This window comes from Drosophila takahashii, chromosome 2L (genome assembly GCF_030179915.1).
Source record: "Drosophila takahashii strain IR98-3 E-12201 chromosome 2L, DtakHiC1v2, whole genome shotgun sequence".
NCBI lineage: Eukaryota > Metazoa > Arthropoda > Insecta > Diptera > Drosophilidae > Drosophila > Drosophila takahashii.
In genome coordinates this window covers 25,476,814-25,497,747 of record NC_091678.1, presented here as the reverse complement: position 1 = coordinate 25,497,747, position 20,934 = coordinate 25,476,814, and the positions used below count along the sequence as shown (strand labels likewise).

Sequence of the window (20,934 nt, the reverse complement as noted above, 5' to 3'; positions counted from 1 at the left end):
ACTTTTTAAGTTTGTTAATATCTTGCAACGATTTTTGAAAAAAAGGCCGTTTACAATTTTTGTCTGGCAAACTTACAAATATTACACTTTTGCAACGCAATTGTATTTTGGTATTTAAACATGATCCATTTGAAAGCCCAGAAGCGATCCCAACCTTGATCCGAATTAAACCGATCAAAAATTTCGGTCGTTTCGGCATGAGTTCCCCAAAAAGTGCGTTCGGTATTTTCGTATCTGCATCCGTGGGGCTTCTAAATGGTGCTTTAAATCCAAACATATCCATACGCACTTGTGTGCGAATCAAAATGTATTGGCAGAGACCGAAATAAAGTGCACATGGCTCGCCGCCGATTGATAAAAGATAAAAATAAAGAGATCGGTCTCTCTTCATGCGGAATGTTCGCTCGCATTTGCCTGTAAATTCTCGAAGGGAACGCGTGCATTTCGAAGCACCGAAGCACCCAAGGTGATTACATAAAGCCAGAAAACCGAACCATGCAGAGGGCCATCAAGAAGGAGCTCAGCTTCTCGCTGGACACGCTGGAGCGCTACAGGGCCAAATACGGACGCAGTGCATCGCTGGACACGAACGGCTCTTCAATTGCCCACACAGACAGCGAGCCGGCTGCTCCTCCTCCGCCTGCTGCGTCCTCGATCTTCACAAAGTCCAACTCACCACCGAAAATGACCAAGTTGCAGGAGCTGCAGCAGAAGAAGGAGGCCTATTTGAGGGCCCGGGAGCACGAGCGGGAAATGGAGCAGCTGCAGCGCACGGAGAGAAGGCCGACAAACGGCCTGGATACGCCCAAGCCCAAGACGGCAAGTCCCCGGAGTACTTCCCCCACTCCCAGTGCCACCACTGCTGTGGCCACCAAGTCCTCCAGTCCGGCCGGCTACTCCAACTGGTCCAACAGCCACGCCACACTCTGCTCGCAGGCCTGGGTGGCGATCTCCGAGCTGATGTACTTCTGCGACAAGTACGAGTTCACCACACTGAGCACCCGGGACCTGCGGACGCACCAGGAGATCGTGGCCGAGGTGCGGGCTCTGCTGTCCGGCAAGGCGCCCTTCGACCAGCGCACCCGCTTTCCCGGCAACATTCACGATCCGGAGAACCTGTGGGTCTGCATCGGGCGCTGTGCCAGCGTGGAGTACCACCTGCAGCGCATCGTGAGCATCTTCCGGAAACCCCTCAACCAGCTGACGCCGGACAAACAGCGGACTGTGCGCCAGAACTTCCACCTGGCGGTCAGCGAGCTGCGGCTGGACATCTCGGCGCGGATCAGCGAGGTGCGGCTGTACGATCGCCTGGTCTTCGAGCGCGAGTTCCGGCTGGAGTGGCAGGAGGCGGAGGCCTAAGGGATGAGAAGGACGGCAGGATCAGTGGGTAGATAGTAACGTTTATTGGCAACTCTTCGCTCTTTTGCGGTGCGCGGTGGAAAAAACGGTTACAAAAATACACTTGGACACGGGAGGCCGGAGCAAAGAGCATTCGAATGCGGTACTCGATGTGCTGCGTGCTCCATTCAACATACATATAAGAGGTATTTCGTCAACGGATAATCATTGATTGGCTCTACTCACACATATTATAACTGATTTATAGTCAATTTTCTTTTGAAGAAAATGTGTCTTACTCTAGAACAGCGGTCGGCAGCGCCCTATTAAGTGAGCATAGGGTTTTGTTCTGCCGCCGCGCTGCTCGCACATGTATAACGTAGAACAGCGGTCTGCACACACACATCGATGAGCTGCCCAGTGCAAATTACTCACACAAATATAACACAAAATGTCAACGTATGTGTGTGCCGACCGCTGCTCTAGAACCAACATATTGGATAATTTTAAACAAATACTTCTTTGGTCTGAACTAGAGCCCTGCGTGAATCATTCAATTTTTGTTTTATCATTTGTTTAATTCAATTCCATTTGAAATAAATTGAATGTTTTTCTAATTAATTTCGAATTGAATGAATACTTTTTATGAAATTGCCAGATTTTTTTGTGATTTCTTTTCAGAACAAAAAGTGGATATTTTTAACTGCTTAGTAAATAAAATTCAGGCAGATTTAATCACAAAGTTATGGGCCCTTTCTTCTTCAAAATAAATTGTCGTTTGAATTATTTCGGAATTCATGCCATTCATTCATTCAATTCTATTAAACTCAAAATTCAAATTCATTCAATTCTATTAAACTCAAAATTCAAACCCATGCAATTCTATTAAACTCAAAATTCAGATCAATCAAATCTATTAAACTCAAAATTCTAATTAATTCATTCATATAAAACAAAAAATTCAAAATAATTCATTGATTCCATTCATGCAGGGCTTTAGTTTGAGCTAATCTTTCGATAGTATTCTCTTGGAATTTTGGGCTTAGATCAAATAAATAGATTTGCAGATTTAATCACAAAATTATGGTCCTTTCTTCTTCAAAAGAAATTGACGTTTGAATTATTTCGGAATTTATGCCATTCATTCATTCAATTCTACTTAACTCAAAATTCAAATGCTTTCAATTCTATTAAAAACAAAATTCTAATTAAAACAAAAAAATAATTCATTGAATCCATTCATGGCAGGGCTCTAGTTTGAACTAATCGTACGATAGTAACCTCTTGGAATTTGGGCCTAGATCAAACAAATAGATTTCTATGAAATCCAGAAAACTTGAAGAACTTCATAATCGAAATCAGTTGACGCAATACCCATATAGCTATATGCTAACTACATACATATTTCAAAAATCTAGACCACGGATTGCTCCCTTCAATTGCTCGCGTAACTAAATCTAAGAGCCGCCGGCGGTCAGGTGGAATCTAGGGATTCAGCTCGAGCCTGTCCGCCGATCAGGCCAACTTATTGCTCCGTAATACGTAATACAAACATTTATATATATGTACACAATGCTAACGGTATAAATAAAGCACTTTTGTGTGGGCCAACGTTGATTGCTTGCGAGCTAGTGTGCTAGTGCGAGTGCTTAAACGTCTAGCGGAAGATTCAGGTTGCAGGCTATCGTAGTCCTGGGACCCCAAGGATCCTTCAGTGGGTTTGTTAAACGTGCGGTAGTCAACATCTGTGCAATCTGTATTGAATGGCCAACTACTATTCTAGCCTAGCAGAACTTCAGCTTCATCTTGCTGGTCTTGGGCACGTTGCGGATGGTGAGGGAGATGCGGGGCGAGCGGCGGACCAGGTGGTCGCCGATCTTGTAGGTGTTCTCGCACAGATCGTAGTTGCAGACGCGGTCGCAGAGCACATCCTCGCTGGTCTCGGCAATGGCGTGCAGATAGTCGCTGTACAGCGTGTCCTTCAGGATGAGCAGGCTGCGCGGCTCCAGGAGCAGCTTGAAGCGGACCTCGCGGGGCCGATCCTCTCCAGCTTCTGGCTCCGCGGCGGTGTCCTCCCGCCTGGCGAACTCCAGCACGGTGTGCGCGCCACAGGAGATGGTCGAGATGATGGGGAAGAAGAGCGGTCCGTCCGTGTGCGGCAGGATGCCCTGGCCCGGCAGATACTCGTTGACCAGCACGTGGTTGGCGTTCTGCGACTCGAACACCCCCAGGTTGTTCACCTTGTCCACGTAGCTCTGCAGCCACTCGGGAATCTCCTCGGCAATCATGCCGTTGGGATGCGGCACTCCGCCATAGTTGACCAGCCGGCGGTTGAGCAGCTGCGTCCAGCGGGGCTTCGGAGTGCGCTCGATGTGGCTCAGGATGCGCTGCTCCTCCTCGGAAGTGATGAAGTTCGGAATGTACATAGCAGTCGGTGGGCACTGGAAGGGAAAGGAAAGAAATATGTATCTTGGTTTCCACTCGATCTTCGCCCGGCTCTTCACCCACCTTGCGCACTTCAAAGCCCGTGAAATCCATGACTATTATTATCTATTGGAACTCTACGCTAAGCTAATCCTACTCTTATTACTGTTACTGCAAATCAATACTTTTGTTGGGCTTTGAATTTCGCATCAGCTGTGAAATGTAGGGTGCCCGTGCTCAAAAGCTTGGCGCGGCATTTTGAAGTTTTTATACCGACGACATATCATGTCGAAGAACTATTTCGTTTTCTAATAATAATATTAGAATAAATTAAAATCTAGTTTAAAGCAAGACAATTTAATGTTTACGTTACAAATTGCTTTATATTTTAGTTTGAATTATTTAAAAATCGCATTATTTTTAAATCAGCTGATTAAGTGCAAATTCAGGAATGCCCCTAATAATGACACCCTCTAATCAACGTTGCCACTCGCTTGAAGCTATCGATATATCGCATTCCGATACGTCCCGACCTAGAATCGCCGAAATCCCATCGCTATTGAGGGCAAAACAATTTATTTTCCACGTATCAGATTATTAGGCCAATTGGATAAAATAGGATAATAAATATAGAAGATCCGGAAAGCCGGACCGACGATTAAAGGATGAGTGTTCTCGAGCAGTTGGGCGCCCTGGACATCGGCACAAATGGAGAGGTGGACGAGGCGCTGCAGCGAATTGCCGAGGAAGAGGTGAGTGCCAAGTCAATAACATTCCGGATGGACTTCATGTTTTCACACCGTTTCAGGCGAAAGTCAACGAGAAGCTGGAGTCGCTGCTGGCCAAGCAGTGCCAGATAGAGGCCAGAATGAGTGGCATCGGGAGATCCCTGGCGCTGCTGCACACGGTGGACAGCGATTCGAACAAGCTGAACGACCAGATCGTAAACACCGCCCAGTTGGCCGAGTCCGTGAGCGCCAAGGTGCGCCGGCTGGACTTGGCCAGGTGCCGGGCCTCCGAGTGCCAGCAGCGAGTGCACGACCTGATCGACCTGCACCTGTGCAGCCAGGGCGTGGTCAAGGCCATCGGCGAGGAGGACTACGAGAAGAGCGCCACCCACATTGCCCGTTTCCTGGCGATGGATCAGCAGCTCCTGCGGCGCACGGCCGACGATGTTCAGGGCTCCATAACGTCGGTGAGCGATGCGGTCAAGACGCTGGAGGATGCCACCGAGAAGACCCGTGTCCTCATTGCCAAGCGCTTCGATGAGGCGGTCAAGGCCGACGACTTGGCCTCCGTGGAGAGATTCTTTAAGATCTTTCCCCTTGTCGGCTGCCATCGCACCGGAATCGAGAAGTTTTCGGTCTACATTTGCCAGAAGCTGGCGAACAAGGCGCAAAAGGAGCTGCGGAACGCCCAGGACATAGCCAAGGCCGAATCACGCCTGCAACTGGCCTACGCAGACCGATTGACTGCCATTCTGGAGAACTTTGCGCGGGTGGTGGAGGTCAATCAGCCGATAATTGAAGCATTTTACGGACAAGCGTAGGTTGCACCTATATTGATGAACAAAATCTTTCATAACAATGACTATCCCGCAGATCTTCGTCCCTCATTGACATGGTGGCCATTCTGCAGCACGAGTGCGATGCCGAGGTAAAGAACCTCCTGATGGAGTTCAACAAGAACCGGCAGATTCAGTACCGCAGCAAACAAGTCAATGAATCCACCCAGCGGTCGGCTGGAGGCGGAAGTGTCGGGAGCAACAGTATTCAGGCTCTGGGGCATTATCGGAAACCATCTGGCGGATCGGTGGACAAGCTGAACCCGAAGGAAATCGATGCCATTATAGCTGAAATAACCGTCATGCACGCCCGAGTGGAGTTGTACTTCCGCTTTATGCGACGACGCTTGCAGGCAAGAGCGAATTAGCCTTTTGTAGTCATCACCTAATTATAAATAATATAAATTGCAGGTTCACGTTGAGAAGTGTGTGCCGGAAAAAGAGCAGGCGGATATAATGGAACGCTACGAGAAGATCATGAAAAACTCAGACTTGCGTCGCCAAATGCAAGAAATTCTGAGCACTTACTTGCTATTAGAAAGGTAGATCTTAAAAGGATTCCTAAGACGCTTATCATTATATTCAAATTTCCAGATATTTTATGGAGGAAAGCGTTCTCAAAGCCATCGGTCTGGACAATTACGAAGCCGGACAGCAATGTTCATCGATGGTGGACGATGTGTTCTTCATTCTGCGCAAATCCATTCGAAGATCCTTGACAACGCAATCGATAAACGGAACCTGTGCTGTGATCAACAACGTGGCTGCCTGCCTGGACGGTGATTTTGTGTCTGCACTCAAGGCTCCCCTAAAAAGCGGATACCCGTCGGGCTACATCGACTTGGCCCAGGCATACAATGCCATTCAAACGACCCTGCAGCAGGGAAAACTACATTCCAGCGATGCCGATCGAGGTCGAGCCAACTTCCTGGTGCAGTTGAACAATGCCGACATATCGACAGAGTATATTGAGACCCTGTGGCAGACTATGGAACAGGAAATTGCTGGCACATTTCCACAGACGACGTCGGTGGAGCGTCAATTGCTGGACAGCTGCCTGACGGAACTCAAGGCTGTGCGCGATGCGTTGAAAGCCACCGTTGATTTCGGAATGCAGCAGCTGAGATCCAGTGTCATAAAGCCTCGCCTCAACCCCTGGATTAACCAGTTCCTAAATTACAGCCACAATTTAAACGAGGTAAGCCCTGACACTAAAGGGAGACTGTATGAAAGCTCATTGCCTTTTTTCGATGCAGGAGGAGCTTGCTGCCTACGAGGCTGGGGAAACCTTTGTCCAGTTTTTCATAGTCCAGTTGGATGGGCTTCTGAACTCCTTCAAGAACTCACTGAGTCCGCGGAACTACGATGCCCTCGTCAGCATTCTTGCAACCGAAGTAACGATGCAACTGGAGCGAGCTATTAAAAAGATCAGCTTCAACAGAGTAGGTTTTTAAAGAAGGTCTTTCAAATCCCGTTTTACAAATTGATTCCCCCACATAGCTCGGTGGTCTGGTGCTCGATCAGGAGGTCCGTGCCTTGGGTAGCTACCTAACTGGAGCCACATCATGGTCGGTGAGAGACAAGATGACACGGATCTCCCAAATTGCCACCCTTCTAAATCTGGATAAGATTTCGGAGCTCTCCGAGTACTGGAATCCCGAGAATAACAAGGAGATGTCAACTTGGCACCTAACACCCAATGAAGTTCGCACATTTTTAACGCTAAGGTAATGAAATGAATCAATGAAATCACACAACGTTGTAAAACGCTACTGATCATTTTCAGGAACGACTTTCGCATAGAAGATATAAAGCGATTACAGCTCTAGGTAAAGGTACTTCCTTCGTTTATTTGCTCGATGCTGACACATTATGGTTGGCACTAAACCAATGATTAAAATCCAATCGCAAAAGGAGTTGAGAAAGCGGACCCAAGCTAGATGCTGATTTAACGTCAACTAATAGTTGGATAAGGCTCGCAATTTGAACACCAAATCTGTAAAAAACAAAGTTTTATTATTACGTACAATAATTGGAGAAATAAATTAATGATTGACACAATGAACCTTTCATTAAGATCGTCGATCTCGCCCATAAAGTTATCAGGCGGATCCTTCGTTTGGGTAATGTGCGCAAACTTGTCGCATATACTGAAGAGTTTAAGAAGCGTTCCATAAATGGGGTTTTGCGATTGGCATCCGGTAGTATTTTTTTGGCCCTCGTTTGAGTCGGAAAGCAGGAAACATTGCGACAGGACATTTGCCAGAAATATTGTATGAGCTCTTTGTATTTCTTCAAAATCAGCCTTGCTTTTAATCACATTCATCAGAATACTAAATTGACCTGTAAGAAAATGTGGGTCGTAAATACGCAGCACAGTGCTTGGTTCAAAAAAACTCACTTTCAAGCACATCCACTTGAATGTAGTACTGCATATTGTTCAGGAAGAACATCAGATGATTGCGAAGATTTATGATTTTATTATCCAGAGGCGCAGGCAAAGTTTTAGCCTTCCAGGTCTGCTTGGCCCAGACTCTTTGTATTTCGTATTGAAAAGTTCGAATAATCAGCAAGAACCGAAATATCTTGTTGTATCGTTCAATTGCCTTCGGCGAAAACAACAGATTCAAAGGCCACTCATATGTGTACTTGAGGTTCAGGCCTTGCAGAATATGAAAGTCGGAACTCTCGTCTGGCTCACTGATGCTTCTTTGGCAACTGAGTGCAAAGTGGTCCAAGTCATCAGAGATTCCCATGACGGTAGCCGCCAGCTGCAAAATATTTAAAATTTAAAATGACAATTCACATATTTATGGTATTTCCAGTACCTCAAATGATCTCGTGATATTCTTGAATCGCTCCTCGCGATAAGTTTCCATGGTTCCGATCATTTGGCAACAGAACTCCAAGTAGAACTCCCCTCGTCCCAACAAATAAAAGTCTTTGATGAGTCCCATTTGGCTCTCCAGATCCACTTCGTTAACAGCTATTTCCGAGAGCCGCATGCTAACGTACTTCTTGATATCGTTTATAACATTTTCGATGCGGAAGACATTGATGGTCTCGTCGTTGCTCAGGTCCAGGACCATCTGAAAGAACTCGGATTCCCTGCCGTTCCACAGTTCGTAGATATCATCGCGTGACAGTTCAGCCAGCTTCACTGCCAATTGGTCTGTGTTGTTCTTCGCGGTAACGTTTTTCCGCATCTTGAAGACCAGCACAGTTTGTCCCACGAACAGGACCTTTTCGGCCACAATGGAGGACAGAAATCCGGGCAGCTGATCCAGATTGATTTCGTACTGCCATATATAGTCCTCGGGGGTTTTGTCGGCGCTCTGGAAATCATAATATTATGATTAAAATGCAGGAAAATACTGAAGTCCTTACCATCACAGAACTACTGGCCGATTTGCTGCATAGGCTACCGTCCACCGAATCGTTTGAGGTGAATTTAATGAAGAATTCCGTGTGGACGTCGTCGATCACACCGAACAACAGCCAGTGAGCCAGGCTCGAGAAGAATGCGTACTTAACGGGCTTCATAATTCTGGAAAATGCATACAATTAGGATGGTGAAAAGGGATGAAAGTATTGCAACTTGCTTCCTGATTACTCTCTCCAGTTGAATGTCTCCGTGCTCGGACTGCTGATGGAGGTTGTACAGCATGGCGCATCCCCGCAGTTTTCGCACCTGGATCTCCATGATGAGGTTCCTCAGGAAAACCAGAACTGGCAGCTTGACTTGCAGGGCATCGTGGACGTAGGACAGCGAGGTGCGCTCGTTCTCCGAGCAGTACTTCTCCAGGCGCCTGATCTCGGCATGGTAATCCTCTAGGGCGACCTCGATTCCCTTGGCCAAATTGAGCAAGTAATAGCCATCCGAAAGATCTGCGGCTAAGTTTTAGTAACTGGTACTTGTACGATTTCAGCCAACATACCTGGAAGTTGGCCAAGTGTGTTCTTCTGCGATCCCACGGACTGTGTAAACTGAGCGACTTCTTGGTGGACTTTTATAATTTTAAGGATATTTAAAAATATATGCCTCTCGCAAGGATGTATAAAGTGCTCAATCACTGTGGTGTCCTGAATATCCGTTTTTAAAGCTAGAGAATTATCCTTTGCAAAATCTCGTTACTTACCGTGAAGGATCTAATTCCCAGACCCTCGGGGCTTTGGCAAGCGTTTAACAAGTCCTGTATCATAATTTCTGTCGGCTTCGTAATTATTTGCGCCAGATGTCCAAAAGAGATGGCACAGCTCCACTCTATGGGTTGCCAAAAAGAATCGATTTATCGATAGGTGTCAGAGGCGCTCCCGCCAACGATACTCACTTTCAAGTTTAAAAAACTCCACTCCAATTCTTACGGTTTTATACCTTGAACTAATTTAAATGTATTTAAACTAAATGGAAAAAGAACAATTTTTAATTTCGAAGACTTTTTATTTTATTTGTAGCATATAAAACCACAAACTAATCTTAATTGACAGCGTAAACTTGGCCATATTTGAAAATGTTTTTCGATGACCAGAAGATTGAGAGCTCTTAGGCACTATCATATTAGACACGAAATTCCTTAACCCTTTTTTGTCCTTCTTTCCATTGTATTTCTCGACACGTTTTCCGTTTTGAAACCATATTAAGGCAGGTATCCGTGTGATTTGCAAGTCCTTGCAAATTTGCATTCCAGTGGTGCAATCATATTCCGCAATGCAGACTTTAGTTTCATTTACCAATTCCGAAGCGAGTTCATTCCAAATTGCGAATAACCTAATACACGATAAACAGCTTGGTGAATATAATTTAATGAAGAAGGTACCATTGTTTATATAGGGAAAAAAGTTATTTGGCTTTAGTTTTAAAACCTGGCCAGGTATGCAGACATCATCGTCTAAAGAATCATTAAACGTTTGAGCGGCTAATGTTAAATTATTTTTTGAAATGTTATATTTATTTAATGTTTGAAGTAGACTTTCTGCGGTATTTATGGCTGTTATTGAGCCATTTTTTCCAAGGCGAACCCATGCCGGATAGTGCTGAATTTGGTTCCTCCGGCAATGATTTGAATATTTTCTGCAGTCAATTGAACAAATAGTAGGCAGCGGGGACAGAACCAGTTCTTGCATTAGATAATCCAGAATTGTTGGCATCCTTGGACATGTGTGGCACAAAGGAAATTAATATTCTACCAGGACATCTTTGTGTGACAAATAAAGATCCAAATATGTGGGATTAATATCATAGATAATTTGCGAGTGTGGATTTTGAATAGATAATAACGGCAAAGATAGCACAACCCACAAATATGTTATCATTTTTAAAAACCTTAATTTTGTCAATTTAGTCAATGATAGTAATACCATAAAAAATGTAAAGTTTGCCAGTAACTTTAAACATAAAAAAATAAATAAATTATTTTAAAACTAAAACAAACGTTGTACTTAAAGTTCATGTTTAAAAAGTCAAGCGAATTTATTAATTCACAAGTGATCATAATTAATGGTCGATTTACAAGCCCAGTCCGGTAGTTCTGTTTTGTATTCCCAATCGACACCCTGTAAATGCGATATAATTTTTAGATTAGAATATTAAAAACAGGAGGGGTGTACAACTAACCCTATATTTCCAAGCATGCAGAAACATGATTAGATCCTTTGCGCCGGGGTCTCGGTAGTTTACTTTGCACTCAGAACAATGCGGATCAGAAGTAGCCTTTTTGAAATCAAAGGACCTGTCTGGTTCTTCATAGCAAGTTTGAGTGGAAGCCTGAAAATGTTGTTAAAATATTATATTATCCGGTCATATACTTAAATCTTTTCAGACTTACTTCATTGATTGGTTCATTTGTTGCTGAAATCATAGGCTTAGTGGCTTCTATTGGTACTTCCACTACTGAAGTAGTTTTTAATTCACCTTTGATTTCCGTCGGCGCGACTTGTTCTCCTTCAAGACCCAACCAGTTTTCAGCATTATGAATGGTTATTAGGTTAGTGATCAATTGTTCTTGTGTTATTCCCCCGATGTCTCCTCCTCGCCCTTTTAATGGACCAAAAACTTCATGATTGTATAGGGGGTCATTTGAAATGGGATAACCTAAGGAAAGGAATTAGGAAAATTACAACAGCATTATAATTTAACCTGCTGACGTACCTAAAAATTGCAAATGCACTCTTATCTGGTGCATTCGACCTGTAAGTGGCTTGCATAAAACAATGCTTTCATCGCCCACTTCACCAATTTTTTGAAATGTCGTTTTACAGTCCTTGCCTTTTGGTGAAACCTTACAAACACCGATTTTGTAGCTCACAACGTCTATCTTCTCATTGCATTCAACTATTCCACTGAAACAATGAGTAATACATATAAATAAATAGAAAAGTTCTATAACTTTTGGATTAACTTACTCCGGAAAGCGACCCTCTACTCGGCACACGTATTCCTTTTGCACTTGTCTAGTTCTGATCTGCAGTTCCAATGCTCGGGCTTTTTCGGCAGTGCGACCAAACAAAAGAAGACCAGATGTCAGTCGGTCTAGCCTGTGAATTGTGCGCAGGTTCTTTAGATTGTGCTCCTTGGCCAGGATAAAGACCACGGTATTATGTCTGTATCGCCCACACGGATGTACCTAAAATTTAATTTTATTAGATTAAAATTTACATTTCCGGTAGATAAATTATACTTACTGGTATGGAAGCAGGCTTATTTACAACCACAATATCCTTGTCCATAAAGACTACCTTGATGGGCTGTGAAGTAACAGGGACTTCGTGTCTATAATACAAATGTGTGCATATTTAAATGAAAGTTTCCTACAAATACATACCTATGAACGACATTGGCTAGCAGGTCATTGTGTTTGATTCTATAGTCCTTGGGAACCTTTTCGTAATTGACGGTCAATTTTCCAGCTTCCAGGCTGCGCTCGTACTCTTCGGGTGGAGCAGCTCGAAATTCACGGACAAACACGTCCAGAATTTTCTCGTCAACCCAACGGCCTTTGGCGAACGTAGTGAATGTGAAAAAATAGGGATACACCTTTCTAAGACCTAATTGAAAACAAATTTTTTATTATACTTGCAAATTTGTAAAAAAGTTTGCGTACCATTTTCAAAATAATACGATGTTTCTTCGTATCTTTCATCATTGAATCCGGGACGCTTGGTCTTAAGCCCATTGGCATCCAATTTAACTTTTTTCACATTGCTTTCGTCATCGGAGGTTTTAGCCTTGCGTTTTTCCGGCAAATGTGCTACTACAGGTTTTTCTTCTGATAACATTACCTGTAAAACAAATTCAAAAATATGAAAATTAATATCGATGTACATTTTCTAATCATAAATACCAAAAACTTAACATAAAATTGACGAACATTACTTCTTAACGTTTTTCTTTTCAAATTTGTTTGATAAATAAAACAATATGCTCGATTGGGGTAGGAAATTCTAGGACTATCACCAAAGATGCATAATAGACGAAAGCATTAAATCCTTTAGCCTTCTTATATGCCAAACTCGTATCATATTTTATCACCCATGAGCGTAGTTTCCGGTGTGCAAACAATCCTTTTTTTTTTGTATTTTGCTGTCATGGCATAATTTTCACACAGTTTGTGTGTTCCTCCTTGACGCAAACAAAATGGAGAAACAAAAAACTGGAAAATTGGCTTTAAACCAGCAGTATTCTGTTAGTTATTAGTCTACCAGCATAGACAGAAATCTAAAATAAAACAAATAGGGATAAGGTTGTTGTGGTAGGCTTGTTTATATTCTGCCATATTTTACAGTGGTAGCAAAATACTAGGTATGTATAAATATAATTATTTTTTTTCGGTTATCCAACAATTGTCTGAGTAATGCATTATGCTGACGTTGCTCCTCTAGTCCTTCTTCCATCAAGTCGCACATTTTAACTGCCATGGACTTCATTGATTCTGCTGCGGACTTTGTCGTTTCATTAAGTACGTGGAGCTCCGCGGAAATTTCCTTTAGGGTTGCACAATCTTTAGAACTATCAGATAAATGAGCTTCTGACGACTTGTCATTATGTTTATTATGTTTCTGACTGATTTTGGGAAAGGTTTTATTTTTTTTGGGTGGTAGGTCTAAAGGATCGTCGGCATCCTCCTCATCTTGCAGCGCATTCCTGTTGACCTTTATCTTCTTTGGACCGCCTGAAGCCTTTTAGCCTATGACAATAGGCTACTTGAGTTAGTGTTAGACCTTGACTCTAATTTAGTTTTCTTCTTGGGTTTTGGCGAGATGAACAGGTCTCGTGGTCTCCCTCTCACATTTCTGAGGACGGAACCTCCATCGTGGTAAGACGAAGTGCACCGTCTTCTGGCTCATCATCTGCGATCTTATCAAAATTAAAGATAGAAGCGTCCTGTTCCGTGGACGTCAGTGGTTCATGCTTGTCGAGCCAGCCTCTATCCTCCGTCTTCCTTTTGATTGCTTCTTATGTAGTGGGTATACTCCTAGTTATGGCTTCACAGACGTTAAAAGCCTGAGCGAGTCCTGCCCAAGCTTCATATATTCGTTTCCAGTTTGTTGCTACGAGTTAAGGCCCTCGCTATATGCTTGTTGTTTTGCATAAACTCCAGGAAAAGTTCATCCTGCTGTGCTGTTCTAGGCTTTCTCCTGTAAAACAGCGATCGAAAAAAATATGTGATGAAAACTATTCAAATTTTACTTACATTTCTCTGGCCGCTTTCTTGTAAACAAAACAAACCTTCTTCTTGCTCTGACTAATAACACTGATAACACGCAACCATGTGTTAATTTACTTAGTGGCAACTTCGCTTTTCAAATGGCTAGCGGCATTTGCAATATTCAAATATGAAATTTAAAATCAACTTAGAAAGCATATTTGTGGTTCTTTTTACCTTGGTAACACTTTTAGACAGTAACTAGCAATAATGAATCAAATTTTACATGCTTTAAGTTCGCGAAACTTTTCAACAAATAACAGCTGTTTGAAAATTCAACAGGAACCATTTTGGGTCGTTCCCTTAATTGCAACAAGCATAGACAGAAGGCGGAAAAAAGTTGGTTGCTTATATTCTGTTGTGTCACAATACAAATTTATTTAGGGCTGTAAGTTAATACAACAGAGGTAGTAAAATAAAACATAAATTTAAAGTTTCCTTTCATTTGTTTTTATCCAGCAATTTCATGAGTAATGCATTGTGCTTTTGTCGCTCCACAAGTCCTCTTTCCATCAAAGCGCACATTTTAGCTATTGATTGTGCTGCGGACTTGGCTGTTTTATTGAGTGCGTGAAGCTCATCCGCAATTTCTTGTAGGGTTTCACTATCTTCAGAATACTCAGAAGAAGTCTCTACTGACGCTCTGGTATCAGCTTTGGGATGACTGGATTTGGGAAAGGTTTTAGACTTTTTGGGTGGAATAACTAAAGGATCTTCGGCATCCTCGACTTGCTGATTTTTTCTCTTCAGCTTCGCGTTATTGGTGCTTCGTGAGGCCCTGTCTCTTTTGGCAATAGGCTCGCTTGAGCTAGTACTACGTTTGGACTCTATTTTAAGTTTTTTCTTGGGTTCTGGCGAGTTGAACAGGTCCTCGGGATCCTGCTCATACGATTTCTGCAGTGAAAACTGCGAGGACGAATCCTCTTCTTCACTGTCTTCTGGCTCATTTGCTGCGGACTTATCAAAATTGAGGATAGCAGCGAGCGCTTCTTCCGTGGGCGTCATTGGTTCATAATTGTGGGACAAGCCTCTATCGGCCGACTTCTTCTTGATTGAGCACTTCCAGTCTTTCCAGATCTGTAAGGAAATGCGTTCTTAAGACCTGGCTATTATTTCAGGTAATTCCAGGTTCACTCACCCGACGCCAACGCTCCTGAGATTTAATTGGCGGGCCACAGGCGTTAAGAGCCTTTGTGAGATGTGCCCAAGCTGCATTCGTTTCCAGTTTTTGGCCACGAGTTAAGGCTCTAGCAATATCCTTGTGATCTTGCATAAACTCCAGGAAAAGCTCATCCTGCTGAACTGTTCTGTTCTTTCTCCTTTTAAACAGCGGTCAAAATAAATAGCCGACCAAAACAAATTAAATTTTACTTACATTTTGCTCGCCGCTTTTTTGTAAACAAAACTAATCTTCTTCTTACTCACATTCACCATATAAAAAACACGCGAACCTTGCCACATCAGTGTTAATACACTGTATGGTAACCTTGTTATTTGGTTGGTTTGCCGCCATTTCACTAGAGATTTTGAAATATTCAAACATGCCATATCTTAACATTTGTACAGCCTAAAGGAGACACATAATTGTTTTAAAATTTTAGGGGAACGACAGGTGGACATAACTATATTGACTCAATTGTTAATGCTGATAATGAATATATGTAAATTAGGATGGATAGATTTGGGACCATTCGGGTTGATTTAGAAAGTACTATATACTTCATAGTACAATGATATAACGCCTGATGCAATAAACCGAGAAACAGTTGTTGTGTTACAATACAAATTTTTTTAAGGCTTATAGTTTGAAGAGGTAGTAAAAAAATGTATACATTCTTTTTATTTTTCGGCATCTGACAATTTCATAAGTAATGCAAATTGCTGTTTACCCACTGAACTGGAGGATAGCAGCGATTGCAGCCTTCCAGACCTGAACAGAAATAAGGTCTAAAGTTAAATGTGTTATTTCTAGTTGTAACATTACTGACCTGACTCCAAACTTACGCCGATGTAGATGGCGGACCGAAGGCGTTAAGAGCCTGAGAAAGACCTGCCCAAGCTACAGTTGATTCCAGTCCGTTGCGACGATTTAAACCCCTTGCTTTATCCTTGTTTAGGAAAATGGCATCCTGCCGTATTGTTCTATGCTTTCCCCTTTAAAATAACCGTCAAAGGATGTTGACAATAAAAAGAATTTACATTTACCTACATTTTGCATGCCGCTTTTTTGTAAACAAAACAAATTTTCTTGTTACTCACCCCAGTTTTAATTCCACTATGTGGCAACCTTCAAATTCGACTTGTTTGGCGCCCCTTTACAAGAGATTTGGTAATATTTAAACATGCAATTTTGTAACATTTTAAATTCTTAAACTGCTGCCTTTCAAGCTACTAATTTTATCTATATTAGATGCCAAATACATAGCGGTGTTTTTTTTATATGTCGAACACAATTTATTGGTCGATTTTTTAATTTGGCTTCCAATTCTGTAGTCTTTTTGTCCACCACCTCAAGGTCCAAAATATACGATAGCATTAAGTGCTCAAGCCATCATACAGAATAAACTCTCAGCAGCTTTTAACACACATGGGCCTTGTTTTCGGTGTTTGTGTGCAAACAATTTCTTCTTTTCTGTCTGCTTTCCTGCCTTTGCATAATTTTCACACAGTCTGTGTATTTTTCCTTTTTGCAAACGAAAAGGAAAAAAAAAATGCAAAATTGGCTTCGAACCAGCAGTATTTTGTTAGTTACTGGTATGCGAGCCATTAGGGTCTAGTCGGGTCGCAAACATAGACAGAGTAAAAATAAAACAGGTAGGTTTGTTTATATTGTGTTGTGTCGCAAAATAAATTGTTTTACGTTGTCTATAGTTTACAGAGGTATTAATGATTTTTTATTTTCTATTATCCAATAATTTCTTGATTAATGCATTCTGTTGGTGTCGCTCCTTAAGTCCTCTTTCCATCTAATCGCACATTTTAGCTCCCATAGACATAAGTGATTCTCCTGCAGACTTTGTAGTTTCATTAAGTGTGTGAAGGCCCCCCGCAATTTCTTTTAGGGTTACAAAATCTTCAGAATTATGTTTATTTTCTTCCTGACTGGTTTTGGCGGAGTTTTTAATCTTTTTGTGCGATAGGACTAAAGGATCGTCGGCATCCTTCGGTTCTTGCAACGCATTCCTTTTCAGCTTAACCTTCTTGGTGCTTTCTGAAGCCCTGTGTCTTATGACAATAGCCTCACTTGAGCTAGTGCTGCATGTGGACTCCATTTTAATTGTTGTTTCTGGTTCTGCAGAGATGTTGTCTTCTGGCTCTTCATCTTGACAACCATTAAACTGGAGGATAGGATAGATGCGATCGCTTCCTCCGTGGACGTCAGTGGTCCAACTGTGGAGGCGCAGTCTTTATCGACCGTCTTCTTCTTGATATAACACTTCCAGTCCTTCTAGATCTGCAAGGAAAATTATCTTCAGTAGTGGGTATTATTCCTGGCTGTCGTATCACTCACCCGACGCCAGTCATCGTCCGATTTAAAGGGCGGACCACAGGAATAGACCTGCCCATGCTATATCCTGTTACCCCTTGCTATACTCCTTGCAATATCCTTGTAGCGTTTAGGATAATCTCATCCTGTTGTTGTGTTCTTTGCCGTCTCCTATAAAACAAATGTTGGAATAAATAAATAAGCATAGGTAATTTGATTTTACTTACATTTCGCTTGCCGCTTTTTGCAAACAAACCAATTCTTTTTCTTACTCACATTCACAATTCAAAAAACACGGGACCTTGACACATATTTGTTCATTCAATGTGTAGTAACCTTAATATTTGGTTGGTTTTCCGCCATTTCACTTGAGATTTTGTGATATTTAAAAATGTTATTTTATTTACCAGCTTTAATTGTTAATTATTCCTAATTATGTAACGAAACTTGTTCAAAGAATTTACATTTAAATTGTTAAACTTCGCCTTGCACTGATTCTCTAGCTTTCATTAAACTCTTAAAAAACTAATAGAAATCCTACAATTTATTTCTTCCATGAATCCGTTTTTCATTATAATAATTATCATTATTTTTAAACGAATTTTCATTATAGATTTTAAAGTCAATCATTTAATACTTTAAATCAATAGTTAATAAGGAAATAAATAGAAAACAGATTGTTTCTAAAGTTTATTTTAATTAATTTAGTTATTACGAATCTACGAAAATGGGTACCTATTCATCATGAATCATTCAGTAAGTAGTTTAAATGTATTTCACAAAAACTATCTCAAAGCCTGAACAAATCAAGCCACTCATGTAAAATTAAGAAAATTGTATTATATGTGCCAGATTCACTAAGCCACTTTACCATAAACCCACCCGTCTTTTCTTTTAATTCTTCAGTCAGTGGAATGGAAAAAGGACTGCACTAGACCAAGTCTTAGAGGGATTTCCTTTTTACTGCATTTATCATCCTTTTTCCACGGCGGTTTTTGTAATGTGTGTTTACATGGTATTGTAAGAATTATAAAAACGACTGGCCCAAAAGGCGCATCGCGGAAACAATGAGGACCACACTTAGATACCCGCCTGAAAGCAGAAGGCACTGACACTAATAATTGCGGAAACATCACGACCATCTAGGCGCAGACCAACTTGACAAAAGTAGCTCGTTAGGAAACCACTGCGATGGCGGGACACTAGAACCCGCAGAGACCCCCCAAAAGGCCGTGTCGTCGGGAGAGAACTAATTATGACAAATCCGTGGTAAAATATACGGAAGGTAAGTGAAACGAGTCCTGCCGTCCGTCCAGTTGGGCCCACACATAACTTAACTCCTTGCGTGAGCAAGCGACTGTATCTCAACCCCGCTCCGCCCTTGGTCATTAATGTCTTGTGTACACTATGTAAATCTGAATAACGCGGATCCATGAACCCCCGGTGCTTAGTTTATTGATTGTTTAATTAGTGAGCGAAGTAAAAATGGGCTTGCTTTAAGCATAAACTCGGCTAAATAATCGCCGGCATATTTAAGGCCATTTGCCACTGTCACGTACGGTGAGGTAAAAGCCAACAAACAAAGAGCCCGAAACTTGTATGCCTGGTTTTTGTGGGCCATTAAGGGTTTTGTCTAAAATCTGGTTTTTGTTGCACATCTTAGCAGAGCCCTAAATTTTTAAGAATGTACTGACGCCTAAGGGTGGCTTTAAATTTCTATGCAGGCAGAGCGTTGACTCTGCAGCCACTGCAGTCTCGTTTATTGGGGCATTTGTGACTCAAAGTCTCGTAAAATAAGTTTAAATCTCCAGGTACATTTTCCTCCACCACATGTTTATATCCATTTTTACGACTTTGAAACTTTAAGGTAATAGAATAAAACTGAAATGAACCTATTTTTCCACACGAATGTGCGGTAAGTCCGCAATAATGTTTAAATTACTCTTACAAACGCAAATTATTTTCTTTAGTTTCTTTTTCCATTCATTGTAGGTAATTATTAATTACTTTGAATTTAATTTACATTTTCCATATACTCTCTGCAGCCCAATTTACCACTTTTAACAACATACCTTTCATACAACATAACATAACTAACCAAGTCAAGAATTTACATCAAACTTGAACTCGATGTGAATCCATCTATTTCTATGGTGACTGAAATTGACCCTTAATTCATCTTTAATTAATTGTTTAAATTAATGCACCAAATTGCATTTGCTGGTCCCTGATTAGCTTTTTAATTAAGTTTTAAGTTTGAGATTGAAGCTGCTGCATTGAAATTTCCCCTGACACCAATAATACTGCATAAGTTAGGACAGGAATCCACACATTTGCGAACAGACCGACTAAATTGTTTTGGGTATTCAATTCCCCCAAGATAAATATGCCCTTTTACTAGCTGCGAATCGGTCAAAGTTTGAGAGCTGGTCGCTGGCGCGGTTTCCTTGCTGACTGAGCGCGATAAAACTGGTAAATAAATGGGAATTAATAATGGAGTGGGAGCTACGGTAAACAAATACGATTTGAATGTTTCAAGTGTCGGGTGAAACGCAAGTATGATTCTAAATATTGTAGTTGTATAAGGACACTGTGAAAAAATGTTAATTCTAACATAACTTAATATTTCAGTGTAATAACTGTTGGATCATATTGATAATTATTTTCGTGATTTTAAAAATAATAGTAAAATAATTATCTTATGGTTTTTTTCGAGACAAAAATTAAGTAATTAGTAACTTGGTATTTTATCTAATTTTCTAAACCATTAAATAGAGTTTACATTTGCATATATACTCCAATTTTTTGGTTGCATACTTTTTGAATTCCAAAATTTCTTTTCATTTTTTACCCGAATGAGGGGTGATATATCACCCATACCAAACCCCTACTTACCGGGGGATCTGTGTTGTCAGCTGGATCTGTGGCCGTATCATTAGACCCCAAGATCGCGCTAGTGCTAGTGGACATGGACAGCATGAAGCGGTGCAGAAATATATTCTCCACGTCCACCGATGAGGCATCTCCGTGTTGGGTCTGCGCATTTTGCACGCATTTGGGGCTTTGCATTTTCGACAGCCACGAGAATTGTTTACAGTGGTTAAATCGCCGACGATTTAGTATGTCTGCGCACCGCTAAAAGGGTAACAACAACAAGTTAATCAACACGTGCGCCCACTGTAGCACTTATCACAAATACACTGCTTCTGAGACTTTTCTTTCAATGACATATAGTATAGTTTATAAACGGATTAACTTAAAACCTGCACAACTTGCCAAACGAAGAATGCTTTCAACTTGTCTTAAAATCCGCATGAAAAATATGTTTTTTATGCCGAGAACAACCAAAACCAAAACAATGCCTATCGATAAACACGCGAACCAGTGACTCGCGAGCATTAAACTGAATTTTTACTCGC

At 41.7% G+C, this 20,934-nt stretch overlaps 6 protein-coding genes across 9 annotated transcripts; 2 read left to right on the top strand and 4 right to left on the bottom strand.

The window, feature by feature from the left end:
* Nucleotides 1-60: 60 nt before the first annotated feature.
* Nucleotides 61-1,360, top strand: LOC108055974 (uncharacterized). The gene has a single exon (XM_017139565.3). It carries the CDS (start codon nt 496-498, stop codon nt 1,357-1,359), a length of 864 nt encoding a protein of 287 aa, XP_016995054.2. The 5' UTR covers nt 61-495; the 3' UTR covers nt 1,360.
* Nucleotides 1,361-1,384: 24 nt separating this feature from the next.
* On the bottom strand, nt 1,385-3,988 carry LOC108055957 (alpha-ketoglutarate-dependent dioxygenase alkB homolog 6). Its single transcript, XM_017139547.3, has 2 exons — nt 3,847-3,988; nt 1,385-3,779 (listed from the first exon to the last, which is right to left on the bottom strand). Exons 1-2 carry the CDS (start codon nt 3,874-3,876, stop codon nt 3,123-3,125), a joined length of 687 nt encoding a protein of 228 aa, XP_016995036.2. The 5' UTR covers nt 3,877-3,988; the 3' UTR covers nt 1,385-3,122.
* A 325-nt stretch (nt 3,989-4,313) lies between these two features.
* On the top strand, nt 4,314-7,391 carry Cog4 (conserved oligomeric Golgi complex subunit 4). The gene is made up of 8 exons (XM_017139578.3): nt 4,314-4,514; nt 4,571-5,307; nt 5,364-5,679; nt 5,738-5,868; nt 5,921-6,524; nt 6,583-6,768; nt 6,827-7,053; nt 7,113-7,391. The coding sequence occupies exons 1-8, from the start codon at nt 4,428-4,430 to the stop codon at nt 7,153-7,155; spliced, it is 2,331 nt and encodes a 776-aa protein (XP_016995067.2). The 5' UTR covers nt 4,314-4,427; the 3' UTR covers nt 7,156-7,391.
* Grip75 (gamma-tubulin complex component 4) lies at nt 7,144-9,676 on the bottom strand. The gene is made up of 9 exons (XM_017139579.3): nt 9,658-9,676; nt 9,466-9,590; nt 9,265-9,409; nt 8,929-9,214; nt 8,714-8,873; nt 8,155-8,661; nt 7,728-8,097; nt 7,393-7,669; nt 7,144-7,322 (listed from the first exon to the last, which is right to left on the bottom strand). The coding sequence occupies exons 2-9, from the start codon at nt 9,526-9,528 to the stop codon at nt 7,175-7,177; spliced, it is 1,956 nt and encodes a 651-aa protein (XP_016995068.2). The 5' UTR covers nt 9,529-9,590; nt 9,658-9,676; the 3' UTR covers nt 7,144-7,174.
* Nucleotides 9,677-10,777: 1,101 nt separating this feature from the next.
* Nucleotides 10,778-20,898, bottom strand: RluA-2 (RluA pseudouridine synthase 2). Of its 4 annotated transcripts, XM_070211553.1 has the most exons (10): nt 20,792-20,898; nt 20,411-20,650; nt 12,427-12,604; nt 12,148-12,370; nt 12,008-12,095; nt 11,729-11,949; nt 11,475-11,665; nt 11,152-11,417; nt 10,941-11,090; nt 10,778-10,879 (listed from the first exon to the last, which is right to left on the bottom strand). In XM_070211553.1, the coding sequence occupies exons 1-10, from the start codon at nt 20,828-20,830 to the stop codon at nt 10,805-10,807; spliced, it is 1,671 nt and encodes a 556-aa protein (XP_070067654.1). In that variant the 5' UTR covers nt 20,831-20,898; the 3' UTR covers nt 10,778-10,804. The 4 variants fall into 4 exon arrangements, 3 of the variants coding, with proteins under 3 accessions (XP_070067654.1, XP_044249575.2, XP_070067655.1); XM_044393640.2 differs by lacking the exon at nt 20,792-20,898 and having other exon boundaries at nt 20,411-20,755; XM_070211554.1 differs by lacking the exons at nt 12,427-12,604; nt 20,411-20,650; nt 20,792-20,898 and having other exon boundaries at nt 12,008-12,070; nt 12,148-12,259.
* LOC108055991 (uncharacterized) lies at nt 14,369-15,559 on the bottom strand. Its single transcript, XM_017139589.3, has 3 exons — nt 15,404-15,559; nt 15,167-15,347; nt 14,369-15,105 (listed from the first exon to the last, which is right to left on the bottom strand). The coding sequence occupies exons 1-3, from the start codon at nt 15,487-15,489 to the stop codon at nt 14,470-14,472; spliced, it is 903 nt and encodes a 300-aa protein (XP_016995078.3). The 5' UTR covers nt 15,490-15,559; the 3' UTR covers nt 14,369-14,469.
* Nucleotides 20,899-20,934: the final 36 nt, after the last annotated feature.

Excerpts from the sequence above, each read along its gene's own strand:
- Cog4 (XM_017139578.3), top strand. The coding sequence starts at position 4,428 with ATGAGTGTTCTCGAGCAGTTGGGCGCCCTGGACATCGGCACAAATGGA. Across the intron at positions 5,308-5,363 it reads GAAGCATTTTACGGACAAGC|ATCTTCGTCCCTCATTGACA; the intron begins GTAGGTTGCACC and ends ACTATCCCGCAG. Across the intron at positions 7,054-7,112 it reads CGCACATTTTTAACGCTAAG|GAACGACTTTCGCATAGAAG; the intron begins GTAATGAAATGA and ends GATCATTTTCAG.
- LOC108055974 (XM_017139565.3), top strand. The coding sequence starts at position 496 with ATGCAGAGGGCCATCAAGAAGGAGCTCAGCTTCTCGCTGGACACGCTG.
- LOC108055957 (XM_017139547.3), bottom strand. The coding sequence starts at position 3,876 with ATGGATTTCACGGGCTTTGAAGTGCGCAAG. Across the intron at positions 3,780-3,846 it reads CGGGCTTTGAAGTGCGCAAG|TGCCCACCGACTGCTATGTA; the intron begins GTGGGTGAAGAG and ends TTTCCCTTCCAG.
- Grip75 (XM_017139579.3), bottom strand. The coding sequence starts at position 9,528 with ATGATACAGGACTTGTTAAACGCTTGCCAAAGCCCCGAGGGTCTGGGA. Across the intron at positions 8,098-8,154 it reads ATATCACGAGATCATTTGAG|CTGGCGGCTACCGTCATGGG; the intron begins GTACTGGAAATA and ends AATATTTTGCAG. Across the intron at positions 7,323-7,392 it reads ATCGACGATCTTAATGAAAG|ATTTGGTGTTCAAATTGCGA; the intron begins GTTCATTGTGTC and ends TGTTTTTTACAG.
- LOC108055991 (XM_017139589.3), bottom strand. The coding sequence starts at position 15,489 with ATGTGGCAAGGTTCGCGTGTTTTTTATATGGTGAATGTGAGTAAGAAG. Across the intron at positions 15,348-15,403 it reads AAAAAAGCGGCGAGCAAAAT|GAGAAAGAACAGAACAGTTC; the intron begins GTAAGTAAAATT and ends GCTGTTTAAAAG. Across the intron at positions 15,106-15,166 it reads CTCAGGAGCGTTGGCGTCGG|ATCTGGAAAGACTGGAAGTG; the intron begins GTGAGTGAACCT and ends ATTTCCTTACAG.
- RluA-2 (XM_070211553.1), bottom strand. The coding sequence starts at position 20,830 with ATGCGGATTTTAAGACAAGTTGAAAGCATTCTTCGTTTG. Across the intron at positions 11,950-12,007 it reads ATAAGCCTGCTTCCATACCA|GTACATCCGTGTGGGCGATA; the intron begins GTAAGTATAATT and ends ATTAAATTTTAG. Across the intron at positions 10,880-10,940 it reads TGCATGCTTGGAAATATAGG|GGTGTCGATTGGGAATACAA; the intron begins GTTAGTTGTACA and ends TCGCATTTACAG.